This window comes from Perissodus microlepis, chromosome 11 (assembly GCF_051167445.1).
Source record: "Perissodus microlepis isolate ML-2025 ecotype Zambia chromosome 11, ASM5116744v1, whole genome shotgun sequence".
Classification (NCBI taxonomy): domain Eukaryota; kingdom Metazoa; phylum Chordata; class Actinopteri; order Cichliformes; family Cichlidae; genus Perissodus; species Perissodus microlepis.
Genome location: NC_140471.1, coordinates 18829451 through 18852843, shown reverse-complemented (window position 1 = coordinate 18852843; position 23393 = coordinate 18829451). Strand labels below are relative to the sequence as shown.

The 23393-nt window shown below is 38.7% G+C and overlaps 1 protein-coding gene across 1 annotated transcript in view; it reads left to right on the top strand.

Annotated features, from left to right (window-relative positions):
- The first annotated feature begins 6659 nt into the window (after positions 1-6659).
- Positions 6660-23393, top strand: part of LOC146377574 (dynein axonemal heavy chain 11) — a 41638-nt gene continuing 24904 nt past the window's right edge. Inside the window, exons 1-38 of the mRNA XM_084944046.1 lie at positions 6660-7011; positions 7390-7533; positions 7646-7839; positions 7924-8113; positions 8212-8311; positions 8450-8661; positions 8811-9032; positions 9116-9283; positions 9416-9532; positions 9619-9756; positions 9855-9970; positions 10076-10271; positions 13613-13717; positions 13852-14247; positions 14840-15172; positions 15554-15808; positions 15919-16088; positions 16168-16390; positions 16518-16634; positions 16715-16801; positions 16888-17046; positions 17277-17360; positions 17489-17647; positions 17752-17874; positions 18194-18316; positions 18861-19085; positions 19170-19261; positions 19341-19467; positions 20031-20183; positions 20276-20509; positions 21153-21284; positions 21560-21720; positions 21929-22085; positions 22205-22350; positions 22436-22552; positions 22643-22781; positions 22971-23063; positions 23147-23341. Coding sequence (XP_084800172.1) covers positions 6796-7011; positions 7390-7533; positions 7646-7839; positions 7924-8113; positions 8212-8311; positions 8450-8661; positions 8811-9032; positions 9116-9283; positions 9416-9532; positions 9619-9756; positions 9855-9970; positions 10076-10271; positions 13613-13717; positions 13852-14247; positions 14840-15172; positions 15554-15808; positions 15919-16088; positions 16168-16390; positions 16518-16634; positions 16715-16801; positions 16888-17046; positions 17277-17360; positions 17489-17647; positions 17752-17874; positions 18194-18316; positions 18861-19085; positions 19170-19261; positions 19341-19467; positions 20031-20183; positions 20276-20509; positions 21153-21284; positions 21560-21720; positions 21929-22085; positions 22205-22350; positions 22436-22552; positions 22643-22781; positions 22971-23063; positions 23147-23341 — 6318 coding nt within the window. The 5' untranslated portion in view covers positions 6660-6795. The remainder of the gene's footprint in view (positions 7012-7389; positions 7534-7645; positions 7840-7923; positions 8114-8211; positions 8312-8449; positions 8662-8810; positions 9033-9115; positions 9284-9415; positions 9533-9618; positions 9757-9854; positions 9971-10075; positions 10272-13612; positions 13718-13851; positions 14248-14839; positions 15173-15553; positions 15809-15918; positions 16089-16167; positions 16391-16517; positions 16635-16714; positions 16802-16887; positions 17047-17276; positions 17361-17488; positions 17648-17751; positions 17875-18193; positions 18317-18860; positions 19086-19169; positions 19262-19340; positions 19468-20030; positions 20184-20275; positions 20510-21152; positions 21285-21559; positions 21721-21928; positions 22086-22204; positions 22351-22435; positions 22553-22642; positions 22782-22970; positions 23064-23146; positions 23342-23393) is intronic.

The window sequence follows — 23393 nt, the reverse complement described above, 5'->3', positions numbered from 1 at the left end:
TGTCTGTAGGTAGACAGGTGGAGCAATAACTTATGACGGGGTGACTGACGAGATATTATTATTTAGTCAATGCGATCAATTACTATGTGGACGGGAGGTCACCACGTGTCTGTGTTTTTAAATATGGGTTGCAAAACGGATTTTTGCCAACCACCTGGTCCACTTGCTACTCTTTTGTCCTTTAGGTCAAAAATAAGAAAATGGGAGAAAAAAAGGAAAAAAGAAAATTCTATCTATCTATCTATCTATCTATCTATCTATCTATCTATCTATCTATCTATCTATCTATCTCAAAAAAACGTTTAAGCTGACAAACTGCCTGAAACTGTTTTTTGCTGCACTGTGCATGGGTCTCTTGGATCTGTACGACGATTCGTCAAAAGAGAAAAGCCAGTGCCCTCTACAGGACGCCACTGACGGTGCCAGAGCGCACACTTACAAACACATCTCTCACTTTGTAAAACTACTGTTTTACAAACATGTTTCTCACACCTATGTTAACAACTACGTAATTTCTGACTTATCTCGCACAACCAGTGCAACTCATTTTTATATTTCAGAAGCAGGAGTAAAATATGAGAGGAGAAAATATTTCGTGCATTGTGTGTCAGCTCATGAAAAGGTCAGACCGTCCGTGTGATGTTCATATTATGACGCCGTTTTAAATCTATGATATAATACTTTATTTTTTAAAGAGGACTCCAGCTGTAGTACTGCTGTAAGTAGTCATACACTGTGGTGGCATAGCTCACGATTAACCCGGCCCTGTAGAGGGCGATCTTGTTGTGTGGACGATCAAAATTGGGGTCGGCATGTATCTACTATTATATAGAATTCCAGTTTCTTACAACATAATTTATCTTACAGCATAATTTAAGCACATCAGTATGTTAAATAAAACCGTGAACTCATATAAACATCCACAATTACATGAAAGGAAAGCAGTACTTTGAATCTTAAAAACACTTTATGAATATTTTTATGGCAGTCTAAGGTTGTTTTTTTTTTTTTTTGTTTGTTTGTTTTTATACCAATTGCATCTCCTTTGAAAAGAAAAATGCACTTTTGGAAACTAAATTGACTGCACTTTGAACGCATTAAGAAATGTGTAAATTTTTTGCAACACATACAAATGTACTTTTCATCCAGATTCTTTTCTTCCTTTCTGTGATTTACTGGCAAATTAATTTATATAATAACTAATGTAAAGATGAATGAAATTAAAATACGTATGATTAATAAAAACAATAAAGTTTATCCATTGATAAAATTCCTACAAAAATATAGCCATTACTAGTTCTAGAGATATTTTTCAGTGTTATAGCAGTGGTATGGAAACCTAATTGATTGCCAGAAAAGACATAAATAGTAATTTCCACAACCTTCTCTTTATCATAATAAGAAACAACATGTGTGGTTGCTGAGTGAACCTTTGCAAGGATAACTCAGCCTGTGACGCACTGTTATTTACACTTGGAAGAAACTGTGAACCCTGGAATTACCAGGATTGCCAACTTCATTGCTTATAAAACATGGTTTTATCATCATCTAAGAAACAAACACAGTCTGACTAAATTAGTGAAACACAGTTGTATTTTTTGTGTCTTCGTGAGACATATTGAGAAATAACTCACAGTTCAAACTGGAAATAATAAGTGAATCATTGCTACATGTATTTTTCTTACTCCCAGTGTTCATTTGGATTTAAATATTCAAACTGAGAAAACAAAACTGTAGCTGTACCATCCATCAATTTATGAATAAAGTCCTGTGCAAGAGTCTTGAGCCACCACTCATTTTAAAATATTTTGCTTCCAAGGAGCCAGACTGTAATTTTTCAAGTAGTCTTAATTGAAAAGTTCTCCAGGCTTTCTCAAGGTCTTTCAAAGTTTCTCTTTGGTGCTTTTTCAATCATTTTCAGCCAAGTCCTTGTATCTGACCTATGAACCATTCAAGGGGAAAAAGGAATCTAGCTCAAAGGCTGAACCATTGTTGTTTCTATACATAGACAATTTGGAGGAAAAAACAAAAAACAAAAACCAATTTTAAATTGTATCTTTGAGCATTTTTACTGTCACTCTGTTCTAAAAACACATCATTTGTTTCCCTTACTTTAAACAAATCTAGGTAAAATGCCAAAGATAACACAGTTTGACTGGTGTAAAATAGTATTTTTGACCAAAGAGGTGATTCTCAAAGTTCCATTAGTAAAAAAACTTGGCATATCTCAGCACTGTGTGTCTTTAAGAAGAAGAAGAAATAATAGGCCTAAAAAGCTATCTGCGACAGTATCTGAAAGTCATATCCTTAAAAAATAGGAAAAAAGCCAAGACTGGACAAGACCTGAGAGATGGATGTGGAAAATCATTCAAGTCATTATCAATACACAGTAAAAGCATACCAGAGCCCAGACATCAACATTAAAGGAGTGTGAGATCATCTTAAGAGAAAACAGAACAAAAGGCAGCCAACAGCCAAAGAAGAGCTTTGAATGTCCTCCAAGAAGCCTGGAGAACTATTCCTGAAGACTACTTAAAGCAGGGGTGTCCAGACTGTTTATTTTTTTTTACAAGAGTGCCATATTTGTCAATGGAAAATCACCCAGGGGCCAAAAAAATAATAATGCATTTTAAGGTAGGAGTGAGAGGCCGTATAAAGCCCCCGGGCTAGACAAGCCTGACTTATGAAATTACAAGAAAGCTTGCCTAATTCAGTGTTCTGTAGACAAACAAAACAAAAACTGAGCTTTCTGGCAAAAATACACAATGCTATAATTAGAGGAGAAAAGATACAGCTCCTAAACCCAACCTCAGCTATGAAGCATGGCGGTGGAGGAGACATAATATGGTGTAGAAAACCTGAATGCCCTGCAATAACTAACTTAATTAAAATTGCCTACTGGGGAATGTAAAGGCACAAGTCTGTGATTAGTCCAGCACAGATAAGGAGAGGCAGGGTTATGGAATGAGACAATGACATGTACACAAACAGCAACAAGATAACATTTTCATAGAGATGAATGATGTGTTTTTAGAATTCCGAAGTCAGGGATAGGGTGGGATAGGCTTTAATTCTGTTGCGACCATGACTCAACAGAAGAAAATGGATGGATGGATGTAAAGAAGTTGTATATAATGGAAGTTGTGTTTCAGTACAGAGACAGCTATCAGAACTGATTTTAGACTCAGACATAACATTTGCTTTGTCACTAGTGCTTCCCAGATTGACCAGACTGTTTTGATGAAGGGCCATTTTATGATTTATCTTAGAAATCAATGCAGCATTGTCAACAAAACTCTCAACACCGTCAATCATTGATAAGATGCTTCACACTACAAATAGTCCTTGTCCTATTTTAGAGTACAGATGAGAAAATGCACATATAGAGTATAGAAAATTACAAATACATAGTTTTAACATTCACGATTAAAATAATTCAAAATAGTAGAGTTATTATAGTTTTGCGTTTTCTAATTATTTTTTTTTATCATTTTAATTCATTTTGACTTTTTGTTTTGAATTCACTTTAGTTTTTATTGTATGAAAGTATTTAGTTTCAGTGTTAGTTTTTTTTGTCTTTTTAATTATTATTTTAATATTATATTTTATTTTTGCATGGAGAGCATTTGTTAGTATAAAATCAGTGTATGTATTACAATAAAAACACAGAACTTCTTGAAAGCAGTTGACTCACACTGTTGCAGACATCCAACGTCTCCATAAACACGTCCATCAATGCCTCATTACGCAAATAGTTTTTTTAAACCAAACTTACAAATACTAAAACTAAAAGTTTTTAGTCTCTATTTTTTATTTTATTTTAGCTTTTCATGTTCACAAAATTGTTTTAGTTTTGTTTGTTTGTTTGTTTTTTAAGTCTAGTTTTTATTTAACATTTTAACTAAAAGTTTTCGTCACATTCTTTATTAGCTTAGTTAACTATAATAAGGTTGATGAATAGTTGCATAAACAGTCAGTTTGCACCTTTGTGGTGGCAGACTCAACAACTCCATAGAAATTTTTGGAAGGCTATTGAGGTGGCAGGTATGGTGCCAGGTTTGAACATCACTGTTTTTTTTATAAGAAATCATTTTTGGTTTTTTAGAGAGTAAAAGTGACACAGTCTGTCCTGAGCACCTCCTGGGTCAGAAACCGTTAACAGAATGTAAAATTAAAAAATTCTTATCTGCTTTTACATTGACAACAAAGCTGTGTTGTTGGAGTTGAAGCAATCATTTATACAGTGCTGTAATTGTACTTGGAAAGGGTTCCAAGATGTTTGCCTTTCTCTCCCTCTAGCTGTGATGACTGTGATGAAGGTTTTATGGTCCTGGTCCACTTTAGGCTAATAGGGTTTCTGATTCCTTGGCAAAGTGAATGACTCATGTTGTCAACCACGTTAACATCTGTGCTGGATTTCAGAGTAAAATGAGTGTGTGGATTACATCAGAAGCCATCTCCATCTTAACTGCTTGAATGCATTGCTTTCAAACTTGTTATTATCACCATAGCAACAGGCAATCCCCTTCCCGTAGGTGGTCTTGTCATTGTTAGTGATGAGGTCCAAAATGGTAGTGCCACCTGCATATCTGAGGAATTTGTCTCACTCTCCTCTTCCTTTTCCCAAGGAACCTTCTCTTATAGTGAGAAAAATAAGAAAACAATGTCACTCACAGAAAGAAGCCATATACACACACACACATACAAATATATACCACTCAGTTAATTTAATTTCACAGGCACCCCAGACATTACAATTTGCATGTTATTTATTTAGTTATATCAAAGCAGTCAGACCCCTAGGCTGCCCTGAAATAAGTTGTTGTAAAGTCACTTGTGAGTGTCCGTATCAGTCTGTGGGTGAAACACGTGTATTCACTGGTTGCTTTTTTAAGCACACCTTGCTAGTGCCGAGTGTGTCGAATCCCTTTTTTGTCTTCAGAACTGCTTCTCTTCATGGCATAGGTTCAACAAGGTGCTGGAAACATTTTCATAGATTTTGGTCCATATTGATGTAATACATCCTCACACATGATAGTTGCTGCAGATTGGTTGCCTGCACCTCCATGATGTGAATCTTCTACATCCCAAAGCTGCTCTGTTGGACTGAGATCTGGTTGTGAAAAAAGTCTGAGATGATTTAAGCTTTGCAACATGGTGTGTTATCCTTCTGGAAGCAACAATACCCCGGTCAGCTGTGTATTAAACAATGCTTAGTTGGTACTAACAGGCCCAAAGTGAGCCAAGAAAATGTACTGCAACAGTCTGAATGGTTGATAATAGGCAGGATGGATCCATGCTTCCATGTTGTTTATGTTTATTTTTTGATTGTATCATCCAAATGTTGCTGCAGTTATTAGAAAAGATTTACCAGAGCAGGCAACATTCTTTTTCAATCTTCTATTGTGGAATTTTGGTGAGTCCATGCAAATTGTAGCCCCAGTTTCCTGTTCTTAGCTGGCAGAAGTGGTGAAAGTACAAGAGAACTGGTCTGGTCTTCTGCTGCCATAGCTCAGCTGCTTCAAGGTTTAACATGCTGTATGTTCTGAGATGCTCTTCTGCATACCTTGGTAATTTGATTTACTGTTCCTATCAGCCCAAAGCTTTCTGGCAACTCTCTTCTGAACTTTGACACCAACAAGGCAGAGAACTGTGACTCACTGGATATTTCTCTTTTTTGGACTGTTCTCTGTATACCCCAGAGATGGTTGCAAGGGAAAATCCCAGTAGAATCACAGTTTCTGAAATACTCAGACCAGGTTAATGAACGATTAGATCATCTTTCTTCCCCAGTCTGATGCTTGAACTTCAGCAGGTCATCTTGATAATGTCAACATGCATGCACTGAGCTGCTGCCATAGACTGATTAGATATTTGGTTGAGTTAGTGATCGGCTGAACTGGTGTACCTAAAAAAGTGGCCTGTGTGAGCCTACTCTGTAAAGTAATGAGTGCACATTATCTTTCCGGGCCCATCAGATTTGAATGTTTATTTAAGCCAAGAATCTTTGGAATGCTGCACATTGTATAGAGTAATGATGAGTAAAGTGAGTATTAACAGACCATGCCAGACATAAATGCAATAATATTTAGGCAAACTTCTCATTTAAGGCTAAACCCAGAGGGTAAGAAGTGTGTTGAGCTCAACTAATTGGAACAAAATTCAAAAATTAGACATTAAATAAAGAATTGCCTGGAGTATGTTTACTGGACAAATGGTTGCAATAATAGTCCAGTAGTTATAGCAAAATGGCTCTGACCCTTTGCTGACTACAGATGGTTATAGAAGAGCAAACGAGACAGCTGAAAGTGGTTTAGATCACATTTTAACATGAAAGGTATCATTGATAAAGGGGAAAACCAGGTAATTAACATTCACTCCTGGATATCAGGTTCACAGTATAAAAACAATAAAAACACCAAAACAGGGTACAAACTGTTCAAGCCACCATGCATTGGTGTGGAATACAAATTACAGATAGTCTGGAATTATATCGACATTATAGGGCCTTTTCAGTAATCATTACACCTCCAGTCATTTTAAACAAGCTAAAATAGGGTCCTGTCTTTACTGAAGCTAGCCGGCTGACACTTACGTATCCGGCAGTGATTGAAGGTCGTTGCTAAGCAACGGAACGCTGAACCGCCCTACTATGCAGCGCTCTTAGAAAAGCACATAAAGCGAAGTTAACACTATCCATGAGGGAATTTAATGGATAATGTATAACTGCTGCAAGTAAGTTGATTTTTTCGAACGTAGTGCGGAGCTAAAGCATGCCATCTTGGCAGAGTAGTCATGGACGAGGAAAAAAATAGTCCGTCTTTTCTTGAGGACCACAGAGTTAAGTTTGTCGAGGAAAAAGTTTGCGGGCTACTGCGGGTGCACAGCCAGACATGGCAAAGAAATGCTGTCAGTGAAGAGTTTCAAGCCCCTCTGAAGAACTTCTTTGAAAAGCAGTCGCTTATATTTTTCTCTTCCTCTAAAAAGGGCTGTCTGGTTGCTTCTAATGAGGTATGTCTGTTACAGATGTTGCAGAGTCTGCTGCGTGTGTTCTTACAGCAGACATTTTGACATGTCATAGCAGGAAACTCGCAGGTATAATCATGGCAATTTTCACTTAGGGGAGATTCTTCTTTTTATGTATGTTGGTTTGCTGTTACTGGGGCACTTCATCATTAAAATGATTGATTTCACCTGCAATTTTCCTACTACACAGGTAAAATGTCTGCTTTGAAAATGCAGTGCCAAAGCGCATTCAGTATAATACTGTCTTAGAGTATTTATTATGGACTCATCAACTAGTAAAGATCTTTTAAAATGAAACAAATAAATCGTTTTATCATGACATATTTAAAAGTCTTGCAAAATCTCACATTATTTCAAACGCAGGCTCCACCAGATGCGAAAAATGAACAAATCTATATTCTCAAGAAGAGAGTTGTTCCAGTCACCTCTGAAAACTGCAGGGAACTGCTGCTCTTTGGCCTTTTGACTCCACCAGTTCTCCTGCAGCTGTCATGTGCAGTTAAGCAGGTGACTGTGCCACCCATTTTCATACACATAAGCCATAAAGAAGCTTTTCTTTCCATTTCTAACCTGCCTGTGTGGGTTCTGGGTGAATTGGTTATGTTTTTGTCTTCGCAAGATATGTGTTCCACTGCTGTCCGACAACAAAAACCATCAGACTTGGCCACTTCTGATATCTGAAGACATCCTTCGACATGTGGAAATCATGTGCAGTCAGACCTCAGTTGTGCAGGGACGGGTTATGGGGAAAACTGTCCTCCCTATTCCAATAGCAGCTGACTGGATGGAAAAGTCACACGGCATCTTTGAAAAGTAAGAAAACAACCAAGCATACAGTGTAATCTTTGACACTATATATTTTAAGTAAAGCACTCACCTTCTATTTTCCTCCTTCAGGCATGAAAACTATGACAGGGCAGTGGCCCATACCATAGAGACCCAGGTCATCAACTGGACAAATCTGATCCAGAAAATTTTAAAGGAGGATTCATCAGACAAACTAATAACAGGCTGTAATCCAGGGCCCAGTGCAGAACTGAAGTTTTGGGCATCCAGGAAGAACAACATAGAGAGCATTTATCATCAGGTATACTTCCTAACCACATTGGTATTCACCAAAACATGTTTTAATATCTTTTCATCTCCTTCTACGTCACTATTTGCTAAAGTTGTATCTTGCTGTAGCTTCAGAGTCCAGTTATTCAAATGATGGTGAAGATGTTAGAGACGATGGATAGCAGCTATCATCCAGCAATCAAGATGCTAATTGGAAAAGTGTGTGATGGTAAGATTACCGTGTCACTTTTTTAAAGACAATGGGTAGTGTCTGCCTTGTACAGCATAATATCACCTCCATCTCTGTTATACAGTTAGAGGTTAACATATGATTATGATATATATTTTTTGTCCTCAAAAAATAAAGCTCTGCGAGAAGCCGAGGACATTGACCTCCATCTACAGCCACTACATGCACAGCTGTCTCATTTGGAAAACGGAGAGCTTCTACTCATGGAAACATACATGCCGGCACTTTTTCACACGCTTTACCTCATTTGGACCAACTGCCGGTCTTACCAAAGACCAGCACGCATCGTGGTATTACTGCAGGAACTCTGTAATCTGCTCATTGAACAGGTATAAGTTCTCTTTTGAAACACCTGTATTTATAGATGTACATAGGGGGGTCCAGAGAAAGAGCAAGCTACTACTGACAGCTGACATTACTCTCACTGTTAGCTGCTAGCATGAACAAATTCACAGATACAAAAACTTATTCCCTGTAGGCTTCTACATACCTCTCTGCAGATCTGCTTCTCAGAGAGGATCCAGAGGAAAGTCTACAAATGGTAAAGAGAGTCATAAAGGTTTGTAGGTGTTTCAAAGACAGTTACCAGACCCAGAGGGAAAGACTTGCCAGCCAAGTGAAACATGCACCCTGGGATTTTCCAGCTGCTATGATTTTCTCACGTTTCAACCAGTTCTTTAATCGTATGCAACAGCTTGAGGTGAGATAATATTTTTGCTTTATTGGTTGTCATAATAATGTTGTGCGTGATTTTGTTTCCTGATCTTTTTTTTTTCCTGACAGGAATTCTTTGAAATCATGCTACACTATAAGAGAATGGAAAAGTTGCAATTTGGTGGAACTAAAGGGAAACTCTACAGTGAGCATGCTGCTAAGATGCACAAAGAGTTCAGTGACCTCTGCCAAGCACTGATCCACAGTAAAAACTGCCCGCTTGACTTGAACTCTCAGGTGATACTATTAATAAAGATTTTTTGGGATTTATAATAATAATCATAAGGATTATTTTAATATTATTATAATACACATGGATGCACTAGTGTTCATCATTAAATACTGTTGAACTGTTGTTTCTCTCATTAGGGTTTTGAAAGTGAGTATAAGAATTTCAAGATTAAGATTGCGGACATTGAATGCCGCCTTGCTCGCTTTCTGTGTTTGGTTTTCAAGGATTGTTCAGGCCTCGAGTCAGCAATGAAAGTAAGTAAGACTGCATGCTAGTGTGGTAATGCATTATTTACCAAGTGAATGGTGAACAACAAAGACTCAGAGTGTTTCGCCCGTAGATGCTAACTATTGCTGGACCCTTCCTGGAGAAAAGACAGATTAGACAGATATTTGGTCCCAACTTCCTTCTGCTACAGCAACATTTCAGAGAAGAGCTGGAGACGTGTAAACATCTATTGAAATTACAGCTTAATCAGGTACTCCAAGCTAAAACTGGATACTAGCAGTATGTATTCACTGCACAATAGATATTGTTAATTTGATTTTTTTTTCTATAATCTCACTGTGTTTACAGATGGAAACTAGTCTGGTGAAGAACATGGCACACACATCTGGAGCTTTCAAGTGGGCAAAAATGCTCAGAGAACGCATTCAAAGACCGTGGGAAAAATTCAGATTGCTTTTTGGCAAGTCAGTAAAAACAAAAATTAGAATATGTTCTAAGCATAAGTTACACTTCTTGTCTTTATTGATTATATTATTGAACAGAAAGAGATTTATTTTTCATATTTCCAGGCCTGCAGAAGGAGTAGACATGGTTACCGAGTACAGCATGTACGCAGAGATCTTGAATCTACTAGACCAGTTTGAGAAGGACATTTACTCTGACTGGTGCTGTGGCTTAGAACAGACGTGCCTGATTAACCTGAACCAGCCACTTATCTCCAGAAATACCTCTTCTGGCCTGATTTCAGTCAACTTTAATCCAAAGGTAACCAATTTCATGGAAATATGAAAGTGTACACCTTTCAATGCTCAACTTACTCTTTGACTGAGAGCATGCAGTGGCCCACTGCTAAGGCACCCTCAAGATCCCTAAAAACTTCTCAAAGAATACAATTCAAATGATCCAAGAATCATTATTCCTTACCTCAAACTTTTAATCATACTGCTGACACAGTTTGCAAGTACAAAAATAGTAGCAGCGTTGCAGTGGAAGGAGCACATTTCCATATTTAGTTCAGAATCAGAATCAGAATCAGAAAGGGTTTTATTGCCAAATGTTGAGCAGGTTTACAACATTAGGAAATTGCTGCGGTGCTTCAGTGCAAACATACTGTCATAAATTACGCTTAAATAGACATGAAAATAAAAATAAGAATAAGAATTAAAAGTGCTAAGTAGATAGATATATACATGATATATACATGAGTGCAGGTGGTGATCAGTGCCAAACATGGAATGATGCAGTGAACACAGCGTAGGGTCATGTGTTAGTGGTGGGAACAGTCATACGGTTATTGTTCATGTGTCCAACAGCAGAGGGGAAGAAACTGTTCTTATGGCGAGAGGTTCTGGTGCGAATGGACCGGAGCCTCCTGCCTGAGGGGAGCAGGTCAAACAGACTGTGTCCAGGGTGAGAAGGGTCAGCTGAGATCCGAGCTGCACGCCCCAGTGTCCTGGAGGTGTACAGGTCCTGCAGAGATGGGAGTCTGCAGCCAATCACCTTCTCAGCAGAGCGCACAACACGCTGCAGTCTCTGTTTGTCGCTGATAGTGGCTCCAGCGTACCACAGTTATTTTATTCCTTAATTTTTTTTTCTGTAAATTGATACAAAGTTTTCCCTGATAGGTGCCAACATCATCACAACAAACACTGTTGCCCTGGCAACCTGGTGTTGATAGTACTATTAATTCTGCACCAGAATTAATAGTACTTCTTCTCGTAATCATCTGTGGTGTCATCCAGAATGTCCTGGTAGAGTGTTTTGCCATAATTCTTCTTGTAGTCTTCCTTGATCCGCTTCATGTCAATTTCAGATCGTGATCAGATCGGGAGATCGTGGCTCAAAGCTGTGTAAAGCGCTTTGGGGTCCCTAGGGGGGACTAGTAAAAGCGCTATACAAATACAGGCCATTTACCATTTACCCATTACCTACTCACAGCATATCAATGTTTATGCTTTCGCATACCTGCTTTATCAGTAGCAGAGTATTACTTATACATAATCAAGGACAGGAATATAGATTTTTTTTTGTTCAAGTTAGACATGACCAGGCTTTTGTAGATATAGAAGCCTCACTCTTCTGGACGTGGAGGTGGGTGTGCTATTAGACAACCCACTCACCACTTTAATCACACTCTAGATTTTGTTCTAACATGTGGCATAGAAACTGAACATTTAAGTAAGCACAAGTGTTTTCTGAAAGCCCTCTCTTGTCTGATCATTTTCTAATAACATGTACATTTACAATAATTGATTACACAGCAGTGAGGAATAGATTTCAACACAGTAGATGTCTTTCTGAAAGTGCTGTAACTAGGTTTAATTATATAATTCACTGACTTTAACTCCTGATTGTTACTCCAACAGAGGTCTTGTTAATAAGTTTACTTCTTCAATATGTATGGCTCTGTCTGATGTAGCTCCTGTGAAAAAGGAATATAATTCTCAAATGCATTAATGCACCTTGTAAGCTGGAGAGGAAATGGTGTATCACAAATTTAAAAGATCATCATTTAGCCTAAAAAATTGTTTGCTGCTTTGTTAAAAAAAAAAAAAAGCCCTCTGTAGAGCTGGAACATCTTACTATTCATCATTGATTGAAGAAAATAAAGAATAACCCTATATTTCTCCTCAGCACTGTAGTCTGGCTGACAAAGTCAGAGCTCTGTTAACATTAACTAGTAATGATTCCTTGAATTTCTTCACAAATAAAATTTTAAAACTTACTCAAATCATCTCACAGATGTAACATTATCTACATTTATTTAGTATCTTTTACTCCAATTGATCTTTCTGAGTTAACTTCAGTAATTACTTCCTCCAAACCATCAACGTGTCTTTTAGACCTCATTCCTACAAGACTGCTCAAAGAATTCTTACCATGATGTTATGCTTCAATCTTAAATATGATCAACCTATCTATAATAATTGGCTATGTACCACAGGCCTTCAAGCTGGCAGTAGTTCAACCGTTACTTAAAAAGCCATCTCTTGACCCAGCTGTGTTAGTTAATCAGAATCATATCTATCTAATACACTCCAGTTTGTCCATGTAAATGGAGTGCCCTCTTCACTAAGGTTAATTATGGAGTTCTGTAGGCTTATATGTATTTAAAAGTAAAATGGGAGGGAGAGCCTTCAATTTTCAGGCATCTCTTCTGTGGAATCAGCTTCTAGGTTTGGATTTGGCAGACAGACACTCCCTCTACTTTTAAGATTAGACTTAAAACTCTTCTTTTTGCCAAAGCACATAGTTTGGGCTGGATGAGGTGACCCTGAATCCTCCCTTAGTTATGCAGCAGTAGTTGTAGGCTGCTTGGGAATTCCCATGATGCACTGAGTATTTCTTCTTCAGGCACCTTCCTGTGTTTATACACGCATTGAATCATTATTCCTTCTTAATCTCTGGGTCTCTTCCACAGCAAGTGTTTTGTCCTGTCTTCCTCCCTCACCCCAACCACATGGACGCCCCTCCCTGAGCCTGATTCTGTTGGAGGTTTCTTCCTATTAAAAGGGAGCTTTTCCTTCCCACTGTCGCCAGAGCACTTGCTCATAGGGGGGTCATATGACTGTTGGGTTTCTCTCTGTTGTATTATTGTTGGGTCTACCTTACAATATAAAACTTCTTGAGACGAGTCTTGTTGGTATTTGGCGCTGTGTAAATAAAATTGATTTGAACTGAGCTGACAAGGCTTTTAGTGCTGCTGCCCCTCTGCAGTACCTTATTTCTGGATGTTTTCAGCTAAAATGCCACTTTCTGATGCCTTTGACTTTTGTGTGTAAAATAAATGAATCCAAATTTTTATTATTATTACAAGCTATTACTAGTTATTACCTGCATTACTGGCAGTTTCTGCCAGGCCTGGGGTGCATTTTAAATAATACTTTATGTATTTAGTGGTCAAACAAAATTTTGTTGTGAATATCAATTTTGATGACCCTTAAGCTGTATGTGTGATGATGTTCGTGCAAGGTTTTCTTCAGATCGGTCCACTCATTAAGGAGGAGATACATAAAGGCATATATACATAAAAATGCTACAGTCATTATAGTATTACATTTAAATTAATTCAATTAAATTAATCAGTAATTTCTTTTACTTCTCAGCTGACTGAGGCCTTAAAGGATGTGAAGTATTTTCAGACTGTGAGTGAGATCAACATACCTCCAGATGCACTGGCTGTTTTTGAGAAGCGTGAAATGTTCACAAAGGTTTGAAAAATCATTTTAGAACTGGGCCACACAAGGTCACCCATCAAAGTTAAACAGCAGTTTTGTTTTGTTTTTTAATTTTTTTTAATTTATTGGCCCTAAATGCATCATTTGCTCACATTTGTATTTTTCAGTATGTGAACGGTTTGCAGCTGTTAGTACAGTGGTACAACAAGCTTAAGCAGACAGTGTTAGAGGTGGAACTCCCTCTCATCAGAGCTGAGCTGGAGTCAGTAGACCTGCAGCTGTCGAGAGCAGAGACCAGCTTGACGTGGCAGGACGAGGGCTGCTGGAGCTTCATCAGCAACACCAAACACCTTGTACAAGACCTTGTCTGTCGAGTTAATAGAGTGAGGGAAAACTGTGATGCCATTCAGTCTGTGATGAAGAGATGGAGCAAACAGGCCATGTTTTGCAGAAAGGACAACAAAAAAGGTTCACTCATACAACTGGACGAGAGAGGAGACTCTTTCAGGAAGAAGTACAGCTCCATGAAGAATGATGGAGACTATATACATGGGCTGGTGCAGGTGTGTGTGGCTGGATCTGTGAAGAGTAACTGAGCCATTATAGATTTTCTGTGAATACCTAAGTAAGCACTGAAACATGTATGTTTCTGTTGGTATGGTTAAAAACAGCATTCACCTTGATTAGATTAAAGCACATTATTGGTTCTGTTCACTGACAGTTTAAAACCTTGTTTAGTTACTTTTTGTTAATTTTATTTAAACCTTGAATTTATGTGCAACTTAATTAAACATCACATTAGTTTCATTATGAAGATGACTTGCATATGATACCATAGATCCAAATCTAAGTTCTTTGGTGTATGTCCTGTATTGTTTAACATAAATTTTTATGCAACATGGAGCTGCTAATGCTCTCAGCTTAAAAACTTTTAATTATAATCACAATAATCTTTTTCCTCTGACATTCTGGAAGTATTTTTCTTGATATAAATAGTATTAACATATTTAAGCACTTAAGAAGCTATTAAAATAAAATTACTCCAGTTGTTGTGGAATAGATAAATCCCCCCAAGTAGAGCTTCAAAAATCATGTGAAATAGAAATTATTACAAGCAGAAGCTAAATATTATTCTAATATTCTACTTCTACTCAGGAGAACATGGTTCTTTTCCATGCTGATCCGGATTCAGAAGAGTGGCAGTGCTACCTGGAATATTTGGATGACATGGTTGTTGAAGGGCTCTTCAGCTACATCAGTCGCTCTCTTCATTTCCTCGTGGAAAACATGGAGGCAGGCCTGAACCAGACTCCACTGTTTGAGGCGAAGCTAATCCTCAATGGCTCAAAGATGACTTTCTGTCCCTCAATGGAGAAAGATGCAGGAGATAGCCTCTATGAACTGATAGAGGGGCTGGTTGCAGATGTATTCAAGACTTCAGTGAATATCAGGAGAGTGGCTGCTCATCTTAGCATGGAGACCTATCAGGTATGAGACCTATGTTTGAATTAGCACAGGTTTCTTATACACTGACAAAAACTAGGAGATGTCTTCTCTGCTTTTACTGCAAAAGTCACACAATTTTAGAATTGCACAATTTGAATGACTTGCTAGTTATTATTTGTCATTGTACTTTTATATGTGCTAAAATGTTCCCAGATTACATCGTAAATATGTTCTTACTAGAGTGAAGAGTACAGCCTCCCTGTCAAAAGGAGAATAGTGGTAGACTGTGTTGCTGTGTTATAAGTGAAGTACTGTTACATCCATTTCCTTGGTGTACTAAACTTGCCAAACTCATTATTGTGTTTTCTTCTACAAATGGTAGCTATTCCTGATGTTTTGTTTGATGTAATATAACTCTTACAGGATGTAATGGATGGCATGCTAGACTTGCTGGACCTGAGACAGGAAATAATGGAGCGAGTGGAGAACGTCCAGAAGAAAGCAATAAATTACCAGACAAAGTTTGATTGTTATACTCATCTGTGGCAAGATGACAGGGCAGAGTTTCTCAGGCAGTTTCTCCTGTATGGACGTGCACTCACATCAGAGGAGATGGAAGCCTGTACAGGAGATGCACTCCCTGACAATCCTCCTACAATCAGTAACTTCAAAGAACAAGTAAAAAATGTTTAAACTCTGGGCTAAATTCTTGCAATTCACGGGAGTTTGAGTTTTATTTTTGTTTTTTATTTTTAATTTCAATGCCTGTTGTGGTTTTAATTTTATAGATCGATTATTATGAGGATCTGCATGATGAAATTTCCCACTTTGAAGACTTCAGAGTTTTTGATGGATGGTTTCGGGTGGACATCAAGCACTTTAAAGTCAGCCTTCTTAACACACTAAAAAGGTGGAGCTGGCTCTTCAAAGAGCATCTCCTGACCAATGTCACCCACAGGTAAATTTTATTGGCATAGATTTTAAGTTCTGACAAATTTGTAGGATCAGTTGTTCTTACTCTAACTTTTCCCACTCAGTCTTGATGAGCTGCAGAAGTTTATCCAAGCTACTGTTGAAGGGCTAAGACAACCTATAGCTAAAGATGACAACCATGGCTTTGTGGAAGTGATGAGTCACCTGTTAGCTGTAAAGGACAGACAGAATGCCACAGACAAGATGTTTGAGCCTCTTAGAGAAACAGTGATCCTCCTGGAACAATATGGTGTGACCATACCAGACCATATCTACTGGCAAATGGAGGTAGGAAAAGAGTGAGCCAACTACAGCAATGTAATCATAAACAGTAATTTATCCACAAAGAATCAGATTACTGTATTCATTATGTGTACTTTCGTGCTCCGAGTGATAACTGTAGTTTTGTCGACAGGAACTTCCAGAGAAATGGAGTGGGGCTAAAAAACTGGCCCTAAGAGTAAGGCATGAGGTGGCACCCATGAAGAATGCAGAAGTGATGGTTTTACGAAGACGGTGCATGGATTTTGAGGTGATCATATGAGAAAACTAAAATTGTACAGTGTAGAAACTATTGTAACATACGTTAAGCAACATGAACATTTTTTTCAGGTGAAACAAACCCAGTTCAGAGACATGTTCAGAGCAATGGCACCCTTCAGTTACAAGGCAGTAAATCCTTACAGTAGTCTTGAGAAAGTAGGTTTTTAATCATTGCTTGACTATCGGATTAAAACAGCATTTTATTTGACCTTTTTGAATGATAACTGCCATTTGTTTTCTAGTCAGAAAAAGCAATCCGGGATATGGAGAGAGAAGTAGCAGAGCTGCAAGAGTCTGCCAGCCTACTTGATGTTTCCATTTCTGACTACAGAGACATCAAGCTCTGCAGACGAGAGATTACGATTCTCAAAGAACTGTGGGACATTGTTGTATATGTGCAAGTAGGTTGATTTATCAGTGATTTTTAAATGTCATTTTTTTCATGGGGAAATTGAAAAAACAAAAACAAAAAAACAACTCTAGGTCTCATCACCCTACCACAATACCCCAATACATAAATGACTTGACCTGGCTGTCCTCTTTGAGACTTTGAATACCCTGTAGCCTCTAAATGTCCCTATTAAATAGCCTTAACCCACTGACCCTTCTCCATGTGTCTTTATCTATACAGAGCAGTGTGGAAAACTGGACAATGACCAAATGGAGGCAGATAAACGTGGACCAGATGGATGCAGAATTGAGGAGGCTTGCCAAGGTAAGGTCACCAACAGTGCTACATCACACCAGCTCATCTCTCCTGCTGTCTTGCTGTCACGCACCATTGCTGTTTGTAACAGATGCCCCTAATAACTAATTATGTTTACCTACCTTCTGTTTGTGTAGGACATACAAAAGCTTGACAAAGAAGCTCGCTTGTGGGATGTGTATTCTGGATTAGACCTTTATGTAAAGAACTTGTTGACGTCACTGCAGGCTGTGAGTCAACTGCAGAACCCGGCAATACGAGAGCGTCACTGGGTCCAGCTAATTAGAACAACACAGGTGCATAAATTCATAAAGCAGAGGCCTTTTTGTAGGAGATCTCGTTGTATATTTTGCTTTGCTTAATAAACATGTTACACTTTTTTACTATTTTTTTTTTATAGATGGATTTCACTGTGACAGATAGTACCACTTTGGAGGACCTGTTGGCTTTACAGCTCCATTTGTTTGAAGATGAAGTCCGCAACATAGTGGAAAAGGCAGTCAAAGAGATGGCAATAGAGAAGGTTTTTCATCAGCTATGAACACAAACATGTTGACGTATTTTCAATTCAGTTCAGTTCAGTTCATTTTTATTTCAAACATGTGCCTTCACAATCATTACAAAATATCATTCCATTCTTTTGTTTGAAAAGGAGTATGCAGAAGTATACACTTATTAGTCCCTACCCCCCCTTGGAAGTTATTAGAAACAGAATTTCACATTAAAGAGATGTGCTAAACAAATAAATAAGACATGCAGCTGTACTAATAGCACTTTTTGTGAAGTTAGTTTATTGGTAAACTTCTATTTGCTATCAACACTATTCACTGTTTATATTTCAGGTTGTAACAGAAATAAGTCAGACGTGGATGTCAATGGAGCTTTCATATGAAGAGCATTACCAGACCTCTGTGCCACTGCTTAAATGTGATGAACAACTCATTGAAACTCTTGAGGATCATCAGGTAGATGTCTTAAGTTACTGTAAGTTATTTTACAAAAGAACAAGAGCTTGTTCTCAAGATCAGCTGTCTGTGAGAATCTCTGATAGTTAAGTGCTGAACAGAGATGAGATCACAGACGTGCCTTCCCCATTTGAGTGTCTAATAGCATGGCTGAGAGCAGAAAGGTCCCTATTGAGTCCCAAGATTTATAGCTTCTGGACAACACAGGGCATTGTTGCACCGTGGCGCTCTTTGAACATGTACACCAGATGCGTTGAGGGGGTTACAGCCAGCAATTACAATTCCTGACACTTTAGTGCCTCCATCTTTGTTTAAATAGTCCCCCCCCCCCGTCCCCCCCCCCCCCACCCCCCCACCCCCATTTGACTTGGCTTGGCATGCTGATGAGGTAGAAGATGTTTACAAATGCAGCTGATACGTGTAATGGTGTCCAATTCTGAAAATAGGTTTTTTCTTTAGGATAGGTTTGATTCTATCTGCTGCACTTTAATTTTACATTAGAGCACATTCTTTATGCTTATTCTTCTTTTCCCTTATTCTCAAGGTTCATCTCCAGAGTGTCTTTCAGAATAAGCACACAGATCACTTCCTGCACCAGGTAGTGGAACTACAAATACAGTTGACGGTGGCCGACTCTGTGTTGATGGTCTGGATGGAGGTCCAAAGGACATGGGCCTACCTTGAAAGCATTTTCAAAGGCTGTGATGACATTTGCCAGCAACTGCCTGCAGATACACACAGATTCAAAGCAATAGATGCAGAATTTCAGGTCTGCATGTATACACAGTTTGTGTAGAGCTGCAAATTATGTTGTTGTCACCATTTGTAACAATGGGAATTTTTGTTCTTTCAGGAGCTAATGTTGGGCAGTGCCATCATTAAAAATGTAATTGAGGCCACTAACAAACCTCATCTACTGGAGAAGTTAGAGGATCTACAAAAAAGGTTCATGCTGTTTTCATCAAACTTGTGTTATACGCTTAAAGGTTTCCTGCCTACTGATCCTATTCAATCTTTCCGACAGGCTGGCATTATGTGAAAAAGCTCTTACTGAATACCTGGAAACAAAAAGACTCGCATTTCCACGATTCTACTTTATTTCATCCGCAGACTTGTTGGACATCCTCTCTAAAGGAAGTCGTCCCAGAGAAGTAAATTCAGTAAACTTTCCCTTCTTTAGGGCAGCTGTGGCTCAGGATATAGAGCAGGTCATTCAATTATCAGAAGGCAGCGTTGGCGTTATGGACAGGTCCCCTGGGGTGTAGGCCTGTCCAATAGGGACTTTCAAAACGCTTGAGCGCACTGTGCATTTATAGTACTTATGCATGCATATGCATTTGGTCTAAGATAGGTTGTTTATTTTTGAGTTTGTTGTGCAGGGATTTTTTTTAACAAAATTAGTTGTTTGCCCATCAAGTGAGAAGCTCTGTGCTTTGGTCTCCAGATCCTCACATGTTCAGGTTTCTGTGGGGAGGATACTGTACCCCAAATTGCTCCTGATGCATCCATCAGAGTGTGTGCATGACAGAAAAAAACTTGAAGGGTGAATGTGTGTCTAAATGGGCAAATGTTGCATGTAGTAAAAAGTGTTTGAGCACCCATTTAGAGTTGAAACATGCAAATCCTTTTATTTTATTTTAGTGTCTAGCCTGCGTAATAATTGCCGTGCTTAATGTGTCTATCATGCGCAAATACGACTGACTGTCTTTTGTAGGTGACCGTCCATCTCTCAAAGATTTTTGACAACTTGACCGATCTTGAGTTCAGCAAAAATGAGCAGCTGAGTAATCCTAAAGTTGCTGTGGGCATGTATAGCAAAGAGAGGGAATTTGTGCCATTCCAGACTGAATGTTTGTGTCGCGGGCCGGTAAGATCATATTCATCATCAGCGAATGTAAATTATCGATCACACATCACAAAGTAGCTGAATCATTTGTTTAAAAAAATACTTCCCGTTAGGTTGAGGCATGGCTCAGTCGTCTCGAAGAGTCTATGAAGGAATGTGTCAAGGGTCACCTATCCGAGGCTGTGTCCGTGTACGAGGACAGACCCAGAGAGCAGTGGATTCTCGATTTCCCTGCCCAAGTTGCTCTCGCTGGATCACAGATCTGGTGGACTAATGATATGGAACTTGTGTTCAAAAGACTGGAAGAAGGATTTGAGTCAGCGCTAAAAGACTACAATAAAAAACAGGTATGGTAGCTTAACTGACATTTTAAGGCTTTAGTTTTAAATAGTGGCAAAATAGTTTTGCCATTAAAAGGTGTTTGTCATATATTAATGTTTTTTAAGGTTAATGTGATATTTTCAAAGAAAAGAAAGTTTCGATTTGATGTCATGCTCTCGACATGCTGTGTTCAATGATCTGTATTATACATAGTGTCTGCATATACTGTGCATATGATCTGACCTGACTTGGGCTTCGGGAGCCTCACCGTCGACTCTGATCAGAGTTGTTTTATCACTCTTGTCACTTTCATCGGTACCATTAAAGGTTAACATGTCCTTGGCTGCTGTTTGAAAAATCTCCCTCTCCCCCATCAACCCACGGCATTGCATTGATTGGATCTGCTGTCACACAGGAACAGGAACAAATGATTTCCAATTATCTTTTAGTAAAAACAAGAACACTAGACTGCTTTTGATCATATGTAAAGTAGACATTCGTGTAATGCTGGTAAATGACCTGCAAGGTTTTATGATTTTGAATGATCAGTAGGACAAGTGACAGGAAAAAAAGAAATGTTAATATCAGTTTGAGGGAAATGATCTCCTGTGTGAATTTGTGTTACTCTCTTCTCCTCTTTGCTTTGAAGTTGTTGTTTCCCACCTATAGGTTTCTCAACTCAACATGCTGATTGGCATGCTACTCGGAGAGCTGAGCTCAGGAGACAGGCAAAAGATCATGACTGTATGCACCATTGATGTCCATGCCAGAGACATTGTTGCCAGCCTTATTGCTAAAAAGGTTAAAACAAATGAATAACTTCTTGCATGACATCTCATTTTAGTCTGATTGAGCTAACTTTGGTATTATGGCAAGCTTTACTCTTACTGTATGTGTGCAGATCAAATTACTTTTTTTATTAATTTAAAACAGCTTGATTTGGAATTTGACTAACTGATATCATAACGTGGCACACTCAAAGGTATAATTCTTTTAAAGAAAATAGTCATAGCATCTCAGTATTTGTGTGGCATTTTTCATTGATGACGTTTGATATGAGCCATGTGTGTTTACAGGTCACCACCTCACAGGCTTTCCCTTGGCTTTCCCAGCTTCGACATTACTGGAGTGAGCAGCTTCGCCACTGCTACATCAACATCTGTGATGCTCAGTTCATTTACTCTTATGAGTATCTTGGAAATACACCACGTCTGGTCATCACTCCTCTGACAGACCGGTAACTCTTCTTGTTTTTCCTTCGGCTGCTCTCTTAAGTGAGATTATCTGCCTCCATCTCACCCTCTTCTGACACTTAGACCATCTGCATGTCTTCCCTCTCTGACTCTTCTCTGTGTTCTCTACTTATGCTTATCAGCTTTTACTCTTTGCAGACAATACACAACATTAATTGTGTAAAAAAATTATGTTCACCTTTCACACTGTAGGTGTTACATCACCTTGACTCAGTCACTCCACCTGAACATGAGTGGGGCCCCGTCAGGCCCTGCTGGAACAGGGAAGACTGAGACCACAAAGGATCTTGGCAGAGCCATGGGTGTCATGGTATACGTCTTCAATTGTTCTGAACAGATGGACTACAAGGTGTGAAATTCCGTACATCAGAGTTATTGCCATTGGTCAGTTTATGTTTTCATTTAGAGGTTTCAGTAAAGAAATATATTTTAATGCAAAATTTCTGTGATGCTTATTTTTATGTTTAGTCCATTGGAAATATTTACAAGGGTCTGGCACAGACTGGAGCATGGGGCTGCTTTGATGAATTCAATCGTATCCCTGTGGATGTTCTGTCGGTTGTAGCGGTGCAGGTTAAAACCATTCAGGACGCCATTCGATCTAAAAAGGAAAGGTGGGTAATTGAAGAAGAATACATGAAGTTTACATCATGTTAATTTTACTTAAAAAATAAGTCAACAGTGTGTGCCACCTCACAGGTTCCTGTTCCTCGACAAGAACATTGCTTTAAAACACTCGGTTGGGATTTTCATAACTATGAATCCTGGCTATGCAGGGAGGACGGAGCTACCTGAGAACCTCAAGTCTCTTTTCAGGTGGGAATGATGCACCCACCTTTTTAAATATATATAAAATGTCATTTTTCAGCAGAGAGTTCACCGTGTGCTTTGTCTGTCCTCCTGTAGGCCCTGTGCCATGGTGGTGCCAGACACTGAACTCATTTGTGAGATCATGCTCGTGGCAGAAGGCTTCCGTGATGCTAAGCTTTTAGCCAAGAAGTTCATCACTCTGTACACTCTCTGCAAGGAACTGCTCTCCAAGCAGGTATGAGTAAGACACTTAGTAGCTCTGTAACATTTCACATTGTTGAATTAGAACAGAGGGCACCAGTAATAAATCTTTCTAGATTTGCCTCAGGAGCACAGCAAAGCACTAGGAGTTTGTTTGGATTTATGGTTAGTTTAAACGTGGGAATGCACATTTTCATTTTCTTTTGTCATTTTTGTTTATCAGGACCACTATGATTGGGGTTTGCGTGCTGTCAAGTCTGTTCTGGTTCTGGCAGGGGCATTGAGAAGAAGAGACAAAACAAGAGTAGAGGATCAGGTGAACTGATATGTGCATTTTATCTCATATTTTATCTAATATCTCACGCTGATATTTTATCTCATACTCATTTTAATACCTAGGTGTTGATGCGTGCACTGCGGGACTTCAACATGTCTAAAATTGTGACAGAGGATGTGCCTATCTTCATGGGACTGCTGGGAGACCTGTTCCCAGACATGGAAGTAGAACGAGAAAGAGACCTAGAATTTGAAAAGGCCATTCGAAAGACTACACTTGATCTTCGGCTGCAGCCAGAGGAGACATTTATCCTCAAGGTTTGAGATGAATCTGTTCATACCTACTCTAAAAAGGATTAAAGAACCCTCT